General features: G+C 40.5%; 2 protein-coding genes across 2 annotated transcripts; both read right to left on the minus strand.

Moving 5' to 3' along the window:
* Window positions 1-10,763: 10,763 nt before the first annotated feature.
* On the minus strand, window positions 10,764-12,646 carry LOC104421707 (7-deoxyloganetic acid glucosyl transferase). The gene is given in 3 exon segments (XM_010033765.3): window positions 10,764-11,631; window positions 11,634-11,846; window positions 12,047-12,646. Coding segments are annotated over 3 exon segments (1,428 nt in total). The 5' UTR covers window positions 12,543-12,646; the 3' UTR covers window positions 10,764-10,912.
* Window positions 12,647-16,351: 3,705 nt separating this feature from the next.
* Window positions 16,352-18,234, minus strand: LOC104421708 (7-deoxyloganetic acid glucosyl transferase). The gene is made up of 2 exons (XM_010033766.3): window positions 17,606-18,234; window positions 16,352-17,437 (listed from the first exon to the last, which is right to left on the minus strand). The coding sequence occupies exons 1-2, from the start codon at window positions 18,099-18,101 to the stop codon at window positions 16,494-16,496; spliced, it is 1,440 nt and encodes a 479-aa protein (XP_010032068.2). The 5' UTR covers window positions 18,102-18,234; the 3' UTR covers window positions 16,352-16,493.
* Window positions 18,235-18,566: the final 332 nt, after the last annotated feature.

The raw sequence follows: 18,566 nt of genomic DNA on the forward strand, positions 1-18,566 counted from the left end.
AGACATTGACTATGATTAGTACAATGTTAATGTTGATGGTTGTTTTTCTTTAATTGCGTCTTCTAATAATGTTGAGATTGATGCAAGTACTTGGCATGCTAGATTAGGTCATATTGGATTGCAAAGATTAGCTAGAGAAGGCCTTTTAGGGTCACTCACTAATATTAGTCTATTCGTATGTGAACATTTTATGGCGGGAAAAACAACTAGAAAACCATTCGGTAAAGGGACTAGAGCTGAATCTCCATTGCATCTTATACATTCTGACATTTGTGGTCCTTTGAATGTGAGGGCGAGGCATGGAGCCTCATATTTCATCACTTTCATAGATGACTTCACATGTTTCGGTTATGTCTTTCTGATCTCCCAGAAGTCAGAAGCATTAGATTGCTTTAAACGATATATAGCGATGGTAGAGAATCAGTTGAACAAAACAATAAAGGCATTTAGAACCAATCGTGGACGTGAGTATCTATCGGAGCAATTCAAGACTCTTTGTGATGAAAAGGGAATTGTACGACAATTGACTATTCCTGGTACTCCACAACAAAATGTGGTAGCTGAGAGAAGGAATAGAACTCTATTGGAAATGGTTAGGTCTATGATGGCGCAAGCAAATTTACCTATCTCCTATTAGGGAGATGCATTATTGACTGATGCCTATATACTTAACCATGTACCCTCAAAATCGGTCACTTCCACCCCTTATGAATTATGGACTGGTAGGAAACCAGACTAGAGTAGTTTACGTCCATGAGGATGTGCAGCTTATATTCATGATTCTTCCCATAAACATGGCAAATTAGGTCTAGAGGGAAGAAATGTATCTTTATAAGATATTCCGAACACTCCAAAGGGTACGTGTTCATAGGTGAATAAGCTGATGGAAGTGTGACCGAAATGGAGTCACGAGATGTCACGTTCTTGGAGAACGATTTTCCTAATAGATGCGAGATTGATAAGGACTTCCAATTATATGAGATGGAAGATCCTAATAACATGCCCACTGATATTGTAGAGGGAAATGAAGATTTATCTCAACACACAAGACCTAGTGGGAGTGTTGCATCACCTGATGAATTGAATTCAAGAGAAATTCAATTGCGTAAAAGTAATCATAAAAGTATTCCCTGTCGCCGTTTTGAGATTGAAGGGGAAGCATTCATGATCGCTCAAAAAGACGATGCCAAGCCTAAGACTGTTCAAGAGGCTCTCTCGTCCTCTGATAATGAAGAATGGAGAAAAGCTTTGGAAGATGAGATGGAGTCAATGAGGGCAAACCATGTCTAGGACTTGGTTGATCTACCACCCAATCGTAAGGCCATTGGAAACAGATGGGTCTTTAAGATTAAGCGTAGGGCGGATGGATCTATTGAAAAGTATAAGGCTCACCTTGTGGCAAAAAGTTTTACTCAACAAGAGGGTATAGACTATGAGGAAACTTTTTTCACCAGTCATAAGGTTTGCCTCAATACGCCTTATTCTAGCCATCGTTGCACATTTGGATCTTGAATTATATCAAATTGATGTAAAGACGGCATTTCTCAATGGAGAATTAGATGAGGAAATTTATATGAAACAACCAATAGGTTTCATAGCTAAAGGTCAAGAGCATAAAGTTTGTAAACTTCATCGCTCAATATATGGCCTTAAGCAATCATCTAGACAGTGGTATCTTCGTTTTCATCGAGCAATAATAACATTTGGTTTCACGATGATCGAAGAAGATCACTGTGTATATGTCAAGCGGTCCAAAGATAAGTTTGTGATTTTATCACTTTATGTGGACGATATTCTGTTGGCTGGAAATGAGAAGGTTTTGGTTATCACCATAAAAGAATGGTTGTCCTCCAATTTTGAGATGAAGGACATAGGAGAAGCTACTTATATATTAGGAGTTAAGATCAAAAGAGATCGATCGAGAAAACTCCTTACTTTATCACAAGAGTCTTATATTATGAAGATTCTTGAGTGTTTCAATGTGTAGCATTGTAATCCCATTGATACCCCTGTCATATAAGGTGAAGGCTTAAGTACTGAGATGTGTCCTAAGACTTTAGAAGAAATTAAAGTGATGGAAACTGTTCCTTACGCTAGTGCAGTAGGAAGTCTGATGTATGTTATGATGTGTACTCGACCCGACATATGTTATGCCGTGGGATTGGTGAGCAGTGTAGATGATCATTGATTTATGTATTTGTGGACAGATATATTGTACTTGTTTGTTTATTAGTGATTTGATATTTTATCAATAAGTACAAATCCACTATGAGACTAGCACAAACATACATATTATTGAAAAGTATGTCAGTAGGCAATGATTGGCTCACTCACACGTGCAATCGCCTCAAGTGCTTTAGATAGCACGTTGGGATGAGACGTTATGTACAAATAAATGCTAAAGAGCAAGTTTGGTACATAAAATATGTCGCCTTGATTGAAGTCAAGATGGGATCTGTGAATTGTTTATAATAAGAGCGAACATGATAGTTCCACAATCATGTATGCCTGAAAGATGCCGAATGCGAGTACTTAATTGGGCGCTATAGAAAGCAAGCTGATATAGCACTCGGGCTAAACATGAGTACATGAGAAGCACGTGACTATGTTTAGGCTAAGATCCGTATAGTGGATATATTTAATAAATAACATACGCTCTTATAGAAAGAGTAATCCACTATAACATGTAATTCATACTACATGTGCATTATACGATCAACAAGGGAATGTGAGTAAAATTATCCCTATTTACTCATCGTGTGAGCCCTTGAGGTAATTTATAATTTACCTCAATTTTGTGCCCTATGTTACTTCTGACTATGTTCTCGAAGTGAAAGATCAATGTTGCTACTTTAGCATGTTACGGGCAGACATGAATAGATATGGCCTATGGGACATGTCTAGGAAAGTAGTTGTTTTGAAATTGAGAGAGACATGAGTGCGAAGGAAGACTATTGTTGTTTTACATTTATCACGTGTATTTACTGGTCGACCAATTATATCGCCCTATGTGGTTGCGGATGTAATTGTAAATACATGGTGTTTTTTTTTTTTTTGAATAGTCAAGTATAGCCTTTAAGGGATAGGTATACTTGGACTGATATAACAAAATATGTCTGGGGCACTATGAGACATCGATTGTTTATTTCTTTTCGGGGTTGTAGCCATTATGTCATCCCTAACAGGTGTATAATTAGAGCTCCCAAGTGTAGGTGTACTTACTGGTTCGCACGGCTTATTTGCCAGTATGAATTGCTTTGTAAAGTTGATGAATGTTAAATGCCTTATATTCTTGATAGAGCGCTATCGAGTGGGAGATGTAGTACTTTAGCTGGTACGTCCATGATGGGGTGCGATTGGAATGCACCGTTTCGTCTTGATGCGTTACGATGGAAAGACACTAATGGAGGGGTATGAATGGAGACGTATAAAAGGTTCTCGAACACAACCGTTGGTATGGTTGGCAATTCATTCGCACCAAATTTTCTCTCCTTTTCCATCAAAGAAGAAAAAAAGGAATTCCATTTCAGTTTTGCAAGAACGATCGACATTTACACCATGGAAATCGGGTGTTTTCCTTGTGATTGCATCCAGACTAACATGAGGAAGTGTTGTTCGTGTTTCATCGGCAATTCAACGTTCGTTCCGGGGCTATTTGTTGTTTGCGCATCGGAATCAGGTAAGTCGTCTTCCGCCGACTCGAATTCTAACATAAATAATGCTTGGGCTAACGGACAACGGGGACGTTGCTTGAGTCCTCTTGGTCGTGGAAATTCCTTTCGACCATTGTCCGTGTAAACCAATCAAGAAAGCCAAAGCGATGAGATGAAGCGAGACTATGAAGTGTCTATAGAAGAGAGTTACCAAGTTATTATCTCGCCACACTTTCACTGAGAGAATGACTGATCTCGTGTCTATCTAAACTTAATCATGCATCAATTAAATAGTCACAACGTAACTTTTTATGTTTCCCCTTATGCCATTGTAGAAAGAAAGTCATATCAACAGCCACACACAAGGCACACCATACACCAGGAAAAAACGGGAAACAATTATGTTCATGGAGGATCGGAGAATTAGTCCGGTGAAATCGAGATCAGGCCACAAAATCTTACTCTTCCCAGTTCCCTAGCAAGGATACATAACTCCAATGCTTCAGCTTGCCAACTTCCTCTTCTCTCAAGGCCTCTTCATCATCATAGTCCACACCGACTTCAACTCTCCTACATCCTCCGACTACCCTCAATTTGCCTTCCAACCGATCTCGGACAGTTTGCTAGAGGGCCAGGCCTCGACCCTAGACTTAATAGCTCTAAGGATGCTGATGAATGTTACTTGCGCGGGGCCATTCCAAGACTGGTTGACCAAACTGTTGTTCAATGCTTCGAATGATTGGACTCTGTGCTGCTTGATAACTGATGCGTAGTGGCACTTCACTCAAGCGGTTGCCGACGAGCTTAACATCCCAAGCATGGTGCTGTGAACTAGCAACATGTCATCTTTGCTTGCTTTCTGTGCATTGCCGCTCATGTGAGAGAAGGGTTACCTCCTGCTCCAAGGTAAGCGTCTTTGTTGGTATCTATGGAAGCTAGGTGTTTGATGTGTGTATGCACAAGTGAGTGTTTGTGTGTGTGAAATATGGCAAGGGATCCACAAAGGAACAAAGATCAAGAGACCAGTGAATAATGTTGAGGGAGTAATGTTTACAAGGCTAGGTTATGGGAGTAGAAAGGGATAGTTCATGGAAAGTGTTTTACAAGGTTTGAGGCGTGAGAAGAGGTTTTTGAACTTGGTTTGTTCAATTTTAGAGATTCCGCGGAAGCATGATTTTGGTATATAGTTTTTATTTTAATGCGCAAGCGTGTGTTGGACATGTTTGGTAGAGGATTGACCAGAGGACAAGGGGATATAGGCTATGGAAGATAGTTTCATTAATTTATGGAAAATGGAATAGTAATGTGGTTGGAGAAGTAATGGTGGAAGAGTACAAGAGATGGAGGCTATATGAGCTCTACTCCTCACGCCAACTTACACGAGCGACTCATTGCCATTAATGGGCAAGTTGCACCGATTAAGTCACGGCCAGAGATTTTTCTGTATCGCTTAAGCCTCAGCTAGCTCTACCATAGAGCTTCCTAAACCGACTTTCAAGGCAATATCTCTGTTATTTGCAGGGATGGTTTTGCGGACTTTCCTACGCAAGTCTAGTGGATTCCAGACATTTCTTTAGCCGGCTTGCTTGCTTTCATTCGGCTTGACGAAGAAATATGTTTTTAGATTTTGTTGACAATGGATCACCGATTCCCCATATTCTTCCACATTTCCCCAACACAGACCCCTAAATAAATGAACTTAGCTCTCTTAGGACACATACTGTATTTTACTATGTGTCTTGTGTTAAATCACTATGTAGCAAATTGGAAGATTTGTCGGCAGATAATGCAATTTCAAGCCAGGGCATAATTCTTTCTGATGTAGAAGTTGTATCTCAGAGTCTTCGTTTCATTGAATATATGCTGATTAAGCCTTCAGTCACCAGCCTATAAGGGTATGCGAGGATGGTTATCTTCACTTAACTCTAATGTCCTAGGAATAACTATCTTCCTGTTGAAGAAAATAAAAATACAAACTATTACCATCATCATCTTTTTGGTAGAAGCAAAGCCCTAGACGCCCTAGACGCCAAGGATCGGACTGATCTTTGTAGCACGTCATGTGCCCACTGGTTCACCGAAAGTTAAGGAAACTAACTATTGGTCAGGAGAGAGCCCGTGAGACTAAATTGATGCCTTCTTTATGCAAAATTTGCTAACCAATCAGTGACATTCATTTTATATCACTCCATGGCTTTCCAATCAACTTGAATCTATACAGTCAGATTGGATGCATTTGTTTGTGTTTGTGTTCAAAAATTGTTCCAGGGAACAGAAATAAAAACTATTTATGTTTTGGGGAATAATTTTTTACCAGAAAAACACGTTTGGTAAACTTATTTTGGGAATAAAAAAAAGAAACACACTTGGTAAATTTGTGTTCTTTTTTTGTTTTTTAATTTTAATATTTTTTTCCTTTTTCTTTCTTTTTTTAATATATCGCTCCATGGCTTTCCAATCAACTTGAATCTTGTGTTCGTTTTTTGTTTTTTTTTTTTGAACAATTTTTTAATTTGGTTTTTAAATATTTTTAATTTTTTTTTTTAATTTTTCCTTTTTTCTTTCTTTTTTTAATATATCACTCCATGGCTTTCCAATCAACTTGAATCTATACAGTCATATTGGATGCGTTTGTTTGTGTTTGTGTTCAAAAATTGTTCTAGGGAACAGAAATAAAAACTATTTATGTTTTGGGGAACAATTTTTGACCAGAAAAACGCGTTTGGTAAACTTATTCCGAGAATAAAAAAGAACCAAAACACGCTTGGTAAATTTGTGTTCTTTTTTTTTTTTTTTTTTTCCTTTTTTTTTCTTTTTTTTTTTTTTTTTTTTTGGCCGGTCGCCGGCCTCGGCCATGGTTGGCGACCGACCGATGAGGGCCGGCGGCCTCACCCAGCCACGGTGAGGATCGTCGGCCCCGGCGAGGTCGAGCCTTGCCCGCATCGGCGACGCTCGGCCTCGCCAGGGGTCGGCGATGCTCGGTGAGGTCGCCGGCCCTCAATGGCATCGCCGGCCCTCAACGGCCGGTCGCCAGTCATGGCCGAGGCTGGCAACCGGCCAATGAAAAGAGAAGAAGAAAGAAGAAAAAAAAAAAAAAGAGAAGAAAAAAATAGGAGAGAGAAAATTTGTTCTTAAAAATTATTCCTGAAACAAGAAACAAGTTTTTAGGAGAGAGAAAATTTGTTCCAATTTTGTTCCCATGAACAAAAAAACAGATTTTGAACAAAAACGCAAACAAACGTGTTTCGTTCTTTTCTTGTTCTCGGGAACAAAAAAACATAATTTTTGTTCATAAAAAAAAAAAAAAAAGAACACAAACATGCATGCCCACTGTCTCTCTCTATTTGTGTTGTTTTACCCAGCAAGTTGTTGGAAAAATAAGGAGAAAAAATATGGAGACTATAAGTGCGATAACTTACATACAAAGCTCACACATGAGTGCCTTGACTCCTTAAAAAAACTTTAATTGAGTGTCATAACTTTCAATTAATCACTTGAATACTATGACTTTTTAAAATGTTTGTTCAAAGTGCCATGCCATAGCAGATTTCCGACAGTGAAATGAACATTTTTTAAGAAGCTATGGTATTCAAGTAATCGAAAAAAAAGTTATAACACTAAAATGATTTTTTTTTAGAAGTCAAAGCACATAAGTGATCAAAAGAAAATTATAGTACTCAAGTGAGCAACATACACAAATTATGATACGTGGTGTCTTTTTTGCAGTTGTCAAGTATCTAATCACCCTAGATATTTCTATTGCTAATCAAAAATGGTTAAACATGGATAAAACAATTTTCATGAACCTTTGGATGCGCATCCATCCCCATCCGATCTAGAAACCGGACCAAATTGAATTGAACTAGTTGGTGTTTTAGGTAGTTCTTGGGAGGACTGGTCTAGTTCTCGGTCTTGAAAATTTGGAATCAAGAATAACTGGTCTAGTTCCTAGTTTCACATAAGGAACCAGACTGACCGAATCGCTCAAATCTGATGGATGCACTAACCAAGATTCCCTAATTTTTTTTTTTATTCTAAGCTAACCCTAGTTAGTAACTTTTTATTTATTTTAACAGTGGGATACTCCCACTTGTAAGAAATAGAAGAAAAAAAGAAGAAGAAGAAATCACCGGTTTCAAAACTAACCTTGGAACCGAATTGGACCAAGTGGGCCAGTTCCTAATTGCACAAACTAGTAATGACCTTGCATGGTCCAATTCCAAGTCCAAGGAACCCACCCTTGGAACCAGTCTCCCCCACATGCACCCTTATGCTCAAATTGGCTTCATTGTATTGTTCTATTTCTATGCAAATTATTGATGAATTTGTTTCACGAAAAATCAATGTTTTGGAATTTTTTTAAAAAAAAAAAGGTTGTTTGTATCACTTAAAAAAATGAATGAAAAATATTTTTATTTCCAAGAAATTATTTAGATGTAAATCTTTGTTGATAATGAAAATATCATTTGTTGACTAATTATTTTTGCAAATATATTTTTAAATTATTTATTTTTTGGAAAATAGACAGAGACTCACATTTCCAGGTGGAACATGATAACGGAGTCGCTTGGAATATTGATCCTTGAGTTGCCCTAAAAGTCTGCATACCTCATTTTGATAGTGGGTCCAACCAATCCAACCATAAGTTATTATATAAAATATTTAATTAACAATATTCGTCCCATACGGCATCCCCCTCAAGCATCTTGTCATTATCTCTGGCATTACTGTTTGCCATTATTAACAAATAAGATGCTTTTGGGCTTGTGGACATTTGTGGTCGTGGGAGACTGAGAGTGCCGTATCAAAACGATATTTTCATAGGAAAATGACAAAAATAATTTTCAAACTTTGACTCATATAATTTATAAAATTTTAATTTATTTAATATGATCTTTAAATTTGTGGTACATTTTTAAATCAGTTTTCGGATTATACGAGTATGTTCAATACTGTATTTAAATTTAAATTAATAAAATCATAACATTTGATATTTCCATATAATTTAAGGATTAGTGTGAATATTTATTAAAAGTTCAAAGATTACATGAAATAAATTAAAAGTTTAGGGACAACAACGTACGTTGGACTAAAATTCATAGATATATTGAAACAATTAAAAATTTAGGAGTCACATTATATATTGAGCTAAAATTCATATATCATTTGTGTCATTAGGATTTTTTATTTTTTTTCATTTAACCTGAATCTAGATCACCTTAATTCATTTGTGTGAAAAACTGTAGAACAATAGCTTGGCGAGTCACCGGTCAAGCTTAATCGTTTTCTGCATTTCCTTCCTCACAGATTCCCGCTTAGAAGAAGCAGTGCCTGAACTTCCTCCGCTCAAAGTGAAAAGAAATTCACGTTATCAACACAAAAGACCCTGAGACCGACCTTAAGCTCATCATCACCATGGCTGAAACCATCCAGGCCTCTTCAGGCCTCATCCTCGACTCCTTTGAAGAGCTTGAACTGACCAAACTGGCCGAATGTCGCCGATGCTTCGCCGTCCCTGTCTTCACGGTTGGCTCATTCCACAATCACACCGTAGCATCGTCAAGCAGCTTGTTGCCACAAGATAGGAGCTCCATTTCGTGGCTTGACAACCAAAACAAGCTTAATTCGGTCCTCTACGTGAGCTTCGGGCGCCTCTCAATAATTGGCGAGGCCCAATTCCTGGAAATACCCCGGCAGCTCGCGAATGGAGGACATTGCTTCCTTTAGGTGGTCCGGCTTGGATCAGTCCAGGCGTTGGAATGGCTCGAGGCCTTGCTGAGCGGAATCCTAGATAGCCTGGACAGAAGGGACTACATTGCGAGGTGAGCCCCGCCGCTTGGGGTCCTGGCCCACCCCGAAGTTGGCAAGTTTGGGTGCACATCGGGTGGAACTTGACGCCAGAGACTGTCCACGAGACCGTGCCAATGATGTGCATGCCCTTCTTCGGTGGCCATAGGGTGAACGGGTTGCATTTGGAATACAAAGTGGAGAGGAGAGCGATTGAGGATGCGATTAGGAGATTCGAGGGATAGGAGATGAGAGCGAAATTGAAGGCTTGGAAGAGGATAGTGGACGAGTGCCTCCCGGACGCTGGTTCTTCATATCAGTCTCTTCAGGAATTGACTTCTAGGAAACTTTTAGCTTCTCCATTGAAATGACAATCTTTATGGGATTTACGGCCGGGGGCAACTGAACTACAGTTGGCGTACTATTGACTTGTTGATCGGAAACTAAATTGGACCACTCTTGTCACTCCCCTCCATTGGGGGATTTTAATTGACAGGATGAGTCCTTTAATCTGCTGTCTAGTGGAAACATATTTTGTTGCAATTTGATTCATTGCGTCCGTTCATAAAATTGAATGGTCTTAGAAAATCAAATTCGTTCGCGCATGATCGCTTCCAATCATGGATTTTAAATTCCATTTTTTTTTTCAATTTACTTCTAAAAAAAGCGTTGTCCAAGCAATACATTAGCCTATAAGTCTAAACTGTAACATTTATGCTTATCACTCCCGATGCGTCCCATACAACATAAATGATAAGATGACCTATATGAATTCGAGAGTCGTGTGTATAATATATTGTTCCTCTACATTGCCATGCATTGGAACATCCATGCAATTTAACATATTTCACTAATATTTGAAATATTGCATGTATCTTATACATATCTTTCCATATAATTCTAGGGCTTAATGACTACCATTCCTTGTGTATTGTATTCCAGTAAAATATAGAATTCATTCTTTTGCATATGACTTATGAAAACAAATACAATGAAGAGACTATATTCGAAATGATCGACAACGGTAAAAGTATATGAGCATCAAGTAGGAATAAAATCATCCATGATTTTCTGATAGGGGGAAAGAGAAAGCAGCTTATTTTGGAAATCATAGTGGAAGACCTTGAAAAGTTACAATGGTGTGGTTCTAGTGCCTAGGAAAGTGTCTTTCCCCTCTAATTAAATTAAACAAAAGATTGTCTCTATTAATGTTCCCGTCTATCTACCATGTATCGACAAATAATCTATGGTTTTTTAAATGTAAATTTGTATTTAACTTTGAATCTTATAGCTAAATATATTAACGATTATGAGATTGAGACATTAAAAGAAACACCGATGCGTATGTCACTTGAACTTCTGGAATTCCAAGAATCCTCCACTTCAATTACAGAAGAAATTTTGACCCCAAAATAATAATAATAATAATAATAATAATAACAACAGAAGAAATCACAGGACAACGTTGGACTTCAGCTAGTGGGCTTCATGGACCTTATATCCTCAATCAAGCGGTCCAGATTATCCCACGAGGACCCACCTTCGCTCGCGGCGTTCCTCGCCCTCCTCGCCAAGTCGCCGGCCGCCGCTGCGAATTCCTCCTGCCTCTCCCCCATCACCTCGTTCACCATCCTCTCCACCACCTCCCTGTCGCACACGTCCTTCATGTCGAGCCCCACCTTCCACGCGTGGCTCACCAGCCGGCTGTTCACCTGCTGGTCCGCGAAGAACGGCCAACACACCATCGGCTTCCCGGCGACCACGCTCTCCAGCGTCGAGTTCCACCCGCTGTGCGTCAAGAACGCCGCGACGGCTCCATGGTGCAGGACCTCCTCCTGTGGGGCCCACCCCACGATGCACCCCCTCTCCGCCGCCGCCTCCCTCAGCTCCTCCGGGACGGCGCCGCTGCTGCCTTCGGCGAGGGAGTCCGGCCGCACGACCCACAGGAAGCGCCTCCCGCTGTTCACGAGGCCGTACCAGAACTCCGTGAAGTCGTGTCTGTTGAGAGTCGTGATGCTCCCGAAGCTCACGTAGATGACCGACTTCGGTGGTTGCTTGTCGAGCCAAGCGATACAACTACGGTCGACTTTCCAGAGACTGTTGCTTGCTGACGATGGTGACGGCGACGACGATGAGAGTCTGGATCTCAGGTGCGAGTGGAGAGGGCCGATTGTGTAGAGGTTCGGAATTGGGTTCGAATCTGGGAAATGGCAGGGCCCTCCAGTTGGTCGAAGGTGTTGAGGATGAGGGCTCGGGCTGCGGTGGTCTGGAGGGTCTGAGTCGTCACGTACTGGAGGAACTGGTCGGAGAGGTCGGCGACTCGGCAGAAACTCGGCAGGTCTCGGCACCGGAGGATGTCCTCCATGCCCGGCACGCTCGTCACGTCACGGTCCATGTCTTCGTCTCCTACAAAATAATAGAAGTCCAATTGCTTGATGAAATTCCTCAATGAGTTTCACTCCAACTTCTTATTTATTTTGTACCCTTTGAACACCATACCTTTATTTCGATCAAAAATAAAATAAAATACCTTACTGTTTCGTCAAGCTTTTCTCAAAATTGAACAGAATCAAGAGGTTCAGGGAATACTGAAGTGGGAGCATTACCTTTGAGGGGAAGGTCGCCACTCTCAATCATGCGCGGAATACAGAAACAAGCCCAGAAGGAACTTGCGCTTATCGTCCGGAACGCGATGACTGGAACTCCAAGGTCTCCAGCGAAATCAATGGTGAAGGTCAGGATCCCGTCGGCAATGATACAGGTCACGGGCCGATCTGGAGCTGACACCAACTCTTCGAACAGCTGCTTGGTTATGCTCTTGATGTAATTGAATGTGGTCATGAAGTGGTCCGGGGGCCTTGGGTGGTCTATCGGGAAGCCATCCGATATGATCTTGAATCGGAAGTCCGGGAAGGCAGCAAAATGGGCTTGGATGTGGGCATGCCGGAGGAGGCGATGGTGGATGTGTTCGGAGTTGATGAAGGTGATGCGGAGGCCGGAGATGGCGAGGAGCTCGGCGAGCTTGAGCATGGAGTTCACATGGCCTTGAGCAGCTAAAGGAAAGATGATGACATGAGGAGGAGGAACAGGCGGTGGATCCATTGCCGTCTTTTGGATCCTCTGATTGGATTCGTGTTCCACTTTGCTAGTGGAATGGTTAGCACTTATACCCTTACTCTTTAACGACAGAAAGGTTTGTTTTATAGTCGTCATCCTCTTACTACTGAGACGTGACTCATACGAAACAAGTGTCTACATTATGTTCTTATTATTGAATACGGTGATCTTGTCTAATTGTGGAAGCAATGCTAGGAAGGGTTGCTGTCACGGGACACTGCTGTAATGGGGTCTACTCTCATTTCGCTGAGCCGACGCAGTGTGCTTTTTTCTCTAGAGGGTTACCTCTTCTTACAATTCTAATATTAAATGAGGTAAATGGTGGGTGGGTCCAATACTCTTTTAAAATGGAAAATGACACAAATAATCTCTAAATGTTGATTCAATGTGCAATGTCATTAATGAATTTTTAAATAATTAATTGTTTGGTAAATGTTCAACCGTGAAAATAGTTGATGCGATCCTCCTGTTAATTCACGTTGTAAGTAGTTTGCTCATACTTATACACTCTTATTGCCAATTAGAATAAATTGGGAAAATTTTGGCCATTGAATATTTTTCCAAGATTGAATTTTAATCTATTGAAAGCCAAATTTGTGATTTTTTTTTTTTTTTTTGAGAATGAAGTAAGGCATCTATTTGTAACCCTCTTGAATCAAGCAACAAACTAATTGACCGACTCATTGTCATATTCATAGATTTTGGCCAAATTAGAAATCGATATCTCAAGTATTGTTCTATAAAAGTGAAAACGAAATTGTCTATCCATCTCAACCCAAATGCGATTTGAATTGGGAGATAAATTCATATACTAAGTAAAGGCAGTTTCTAATAAAGACACATGGAACAACCTAAGTCTAAGGAATTCATTTATTTCTACCTCTCCACATTAGGCAATAAATGATAGTTGATTGGTCATCTTTGCTAGTGAAAATAGTGAAGTCAGGAGTTTTGAATTCGCTTGGATAAGGTGTAGTGTTAACCCAATTAGGATGTGGCTTCATATACTGACCTGACCATTCCTCTATCGGTACCTAATTATTGCAACACAAGTTCAACCACTTGACCAGGATTCACAATTTGACATTTATCCCACCTCCTAGTTTCAAGGTAGATAGATGAATAAACTTGGCATTTTTGCTCCCTACGTTTAGGGTAGATAAGATTTTTAGGCTTTTATAAAATCCTCATTGATAATGGAATCGCTTGGCCTAAATTATTTCCACCATCCAATTGATTAAGAGTTGGAGGAACATACACGAAAGCCATTATGTTTTGTTTAAGAGTTGGAGGAACATACACGAAAGCCATTATGTTTTGTTGAATCGGCATGGACTCATTGAATGTCTTGAGCCTTGACATGACATCATTGATTGCATTGATGACTATAGACCTAACCATGTTAGAAATATGTCTTGCTATGTGATTCTTCATCTTATTCCATTATTCTCTTCATGATAACCACCAAAGTAAGCTTCCGTGCTAACTCTCTTATCTGCTTCTCTATAAAGTGCCACGAGATTTTGATGTTGCCTTCTTGGCTTGACTCTATTGCTGGAGCAATTCAGGTCTCGGATTGGGTAGTCATATTGCTAGGGTTTGTTGTCCATAGCATGATCAGGTTCTAGATGATTCCTTGTTTTTCAGCGTCGTAGTTCCTTAATCGACCACACTCTTCCCATCGGGCATACAAAAAAAGATGTGCTGGAATTTGGCTCCACAATGAAATATCTTTCATAAAAAAGAGGAGATGGTTTTGTGGCGATTTTGGACAAGAAATATCATATATAGATAATAGAATGATAACTTCATTGCGAAAGGAATTGAACGTACACAAATTGTGTCGAAATTTAATCAACGACAAAGCTTGAGAACATAATTAACTTAAATGGAACCAAAAGTACACATATTATGTCGAAATTAAGTTGATGACAAAGCTTGAGAACGTGAAGATGCAATGCCATAATTTAATGGATATGAGGCATCTGAAATATATAGCAGAGAGATACATATTGAAGTTTAACTGATGACACGGATATAGATACTATAATTAAGAAACACATTGAAATTTAAACAAAGTTTATGACTAAAGTGCAAGAATGAAAAGATAACATGTTTGTGTATTTGTGTGCCACGAGCTCTAAAGGGTACCCTTTAACATTACAATTGATGGTTGTCAACAGAAGTCATAAATGGAAGTTGCAAATGGGGATTGCAAATGATTATCGAACAGTCACAATGACTCAACTATCTTGACAATTTCTTTGACTTTACTATCTTAATGGTTGCTTTATTTCATTAAGAAACACACAATGTGAAGAAACCCATTGCAAATATAGTAAAGAAACACACTGAAATTTAAGCGGAGTATATAACTAAAGTGCAGGAATAGAAAGATTACTTATTTGTTTATTTGTGTGCCAAGGGCTTCAGAGAGTACTATTTAAAGTTACAATTGACAGTCGTCAAGGGAGGTCACAGACGAAAGTTGCAAAGGGGAAAGATTACAAATGATTATTGAACAGTTACAATGACTCAACTACCTTGACAATTTCTTCAATGCCACTATCTTAATGGTAGCTTTATTTCATTATATTGACGGTTGCATCCGAGATTGTCAACTCCACTTTTTGTTAATTTTTTCAAATTGTCTATGATTCTGTCATAAATGACCAAACTTTACTCTTATCAATCTAGTCTATTACATTTTGATAATAATTAGAAAATTAGCCATATTTTAACGCGAGGTGATGGTTTTTTATTTTATCTTGGATACAAGGTGATATTAAATGATGGGTTTTTGTCCTTGGATCCTCGAATAGGAAGGTCATCGACATGTATATTATATTATTATAGCCGTCGACCGTCGATTTCCTCAAATTTACAATAATGACGACGACGACAAGGACAGCGATGATACTATTATCATTATTATTATTAATGGAAAAGATTACAAGTCACACTACCTAGTAGATCACTATATCACCTACCTTTTGTAAGTCACCAAGATACCTACCTTAATAATAATATTAATAATATTAATATTATTTATGGAAAAGGTTACAAAGCTCTAATCGGTTTCTTTACAATCACCTTTTTTTTAGAGTGATGCATATAATAAATTTGATCCGCTACATTGCCATTCAATTGAACAATTTATGCGGTTTATGGAATTTCACTAGTATTTAGAATATCTCGTGTATCTTATATATAACTTTTTATATAATTCTATGGTTTAACTATAGTCATTTTTTGTATATTATGTTACAATAAAATATAGAATTTCTTTTTTATTTATTTGTCTTAAACGAACAAATCCAATGAAGAGATGATATGCGAAACGATCAATCACATTATCGATAGATGAGCATCAAGTTGTAAGAATGAAATCGATGATGATTTTACGATAGAGTGAAAGAGAAAGCATATATTTTGGCGATCACAATGGAAGACCTTTTTTTTTTTTTTTTTTGGTCAATCCTACTCTTTTCCTACTTTACACTCATTTTCGATTTTCGCCCGCTCTTACAGGGCATGGAAGTCGAAACCCACTTCTGAAACTTACGCACCCCCACTTCATTCCCCCCTGAGAATGTGGGGATTTGAATCTCTTACCTCCCCCTTCCATGTTGGAAGGGTGGTCACTAAGGCGAATCACAGTGGTTACAATGGAAGATCTTGAAAAGTTCAATTGTGTGGCCTTAGAACCGAAGAAAGTACCATTTCCTTATAATTAAATGGAAATAAAGATTGTCTCCATTAATATTCGCGCGTCTATTTACCACCACAATATTATCTAAATATATTAACGATTATGAGATTGAGACATTAAAAGAAACACCGATAAGTATCCATTGGTGTATGTTATTCGAACTTTTGGAATTCTAATAATCCTCTACTTCAAAAACAGAAGAAATCAGAAGACAACGTTGGACTTCAGCTAGTGGGCTTCATGGACCTTATATCCTCAATCAAGCGGTCCAGATTATCCCACGAGGACCCACCTTCGCTCGCGGCGTCCCTCGCCCTCCTCGCCAAGTCGCCGGCCGCCGCCGCAAATTCCTCCTTCCTCTCCCCCATCACCTCGTTCACCATCCTCTCCACCACCTCCCTGTCGCACACGTCCTTCATGTCGAGCCCTGCCTTCCAAGCGTGGCTCACCAGCCGGCTGTTCAACTGCTGGTCCGCGAAGAACGGCCAACACACCATCGGCTTCCCAGCGACCACGCTCTCCAGCGTGGAGTTCCATCCGCTGTGCGTCAGGAACGCTGCGATGGCGCCGTGGTGCAGGACCTCCTCCTGCGGGGCCCACCCCACGATGCACCCCCTCTCCGCCGCCGCCTCCCTCAGCTCCTCCGGGACGGCGCCGCTGCTGCCTTCGGGTAGGGAGTCCGACCGCAAGACCCACAGGAAGCGCCTCCCGCTGTTCACGAGGCCGTACCAGAACTCCGTGAAGTCGTGTCTGTTGAGAGTCGTGATGCTCCCGAAGCTCACGTAGACGACCGACTTCGGTGGTTGCTTGTCGAGCCAGGCGATACAACTCCGGTCGACTTCCCAGAGACTGTTGCTTGCTGACGATGATGGTGGTGACGACGGCGACGACGATGAGAGTCTGGATTTCAGGTGCGAGTGGAGAGGGCCGATTGTGTAGAGGTTGGGGAAGTGGGTTCGAATCTGGGAAAGGGCGGGGCCCTCCAGTTGGTCGAAGCTGTTGAGGATGAGGGCTCGGGCTCCGGTGGTCTGGAGGGTCTGCGTCGTCACATACTGGAGGAGCCAGTCGGAGAGGTCGGCGACTCGGCAGAAACTCGGCAGGTCTCGGCACCGGAGGATGTCCTCCATGCCCGGCACGCTCGTCACGTCACGGTCCATGTCTCTGTGTCCTATAAAATAATAGAAGTTCAGTTGCTCGATGAAATTCCTCAATGAGTTTCACTCCAGTTTGTTATTTATTTTGCACCCTTTGAACACCACACCTTACTTTAGGTCAAGCTTTTCTCAAAATTGAACAGAATCAAGAGGTTCAGGGAATGCTTAAGTGGGAACATTACCTTTGATGGGGAGGTCTCCACTCTCAATCATGCGGGGAATACAGAAACAAGTCCAGAAGCAACTTGCGCTTATCGTCCGGAACGCGATGACTGGAACTCCGAGATCTCCAGCGAAATCAATGGTGAAGCTCAGAATTCCATCAGCAATGATACAGGTCACGGGTCGATCCGGAGCTGACACCAGCTCTTCAAGCAGCTGCTTGGTTATGCTCTTGACGTAATTGAATGTAGTCAGGGCGTGGTCGCCGGCCCTCGGGTGGTCTATCGGGAAGCCATCCGATATGATCTTGAATCGGAAGTCCGGGTAGGCAGCGAAACGGGCTTGAATGTCGGCATGTTGGAGGAGGCGATGGTGGATGTGTTCGGAGTTGATGAAGGTGATGCGGAGGCCGGAGAGGGCGAGAAGCTCGGCGAGCTTGAGCATGGAGTTCACATGGCCTTGAGCAGCTAAAGGAAAGATGACGACATGAGGAGGAGCAACAGCCGATGGATCCATTGCGGTCTTTTGGATGCTATGATTGGATTCGTGTTCCCCTTTTATAGTGAAATAGTCGCCTCCTTACCCTCTCTTTGGAAGTGGAGATGAGTTCCGGAAAGAACATTATTTTCTTCACTTTCAAGAGACCACCGCAAGACAACCGCACGACAAGGTCCGCTCCCTTTGGAACAATTATCAAAAATATGTTGGGAAATGCGTAGCAAATTCTCTAACGTAGGATTTTTCTAACACAATCCTTTTTTTTTTTGTGGTAAAATTCTCTAACACAATTCTTACTATTGAACAATTTGACAATTTGACTAGATTTAAGTAAAGCCCAACACCCTTACTTGTGATTGACAACCTTGTCGGCTTAGAGTTGAAAAAGAAAAAAGAAAGAAAAGAAAAAAAAGAAAAATTAAAAAGAAATTGCAAAAATTGGTCATGTCAACAATTTCTAAGGATTACGATGGTAAATTATCA

Source organism: Eucalyptus grandis, chromosome 10 (assembly GCF_016545825.1).
Source record: "Eucalyptus grandis isolate ANBG69807.140 chromosome 10, ASM1654582v1, whole genome shotgun sequence".
Lineage (NCBI taxonomy): Eukaryota > Viridiplantae > Streptophyta > Magnoliopsida > Myrtales > Myrtaceae > Eucalyptus > Eucalyptus grandis.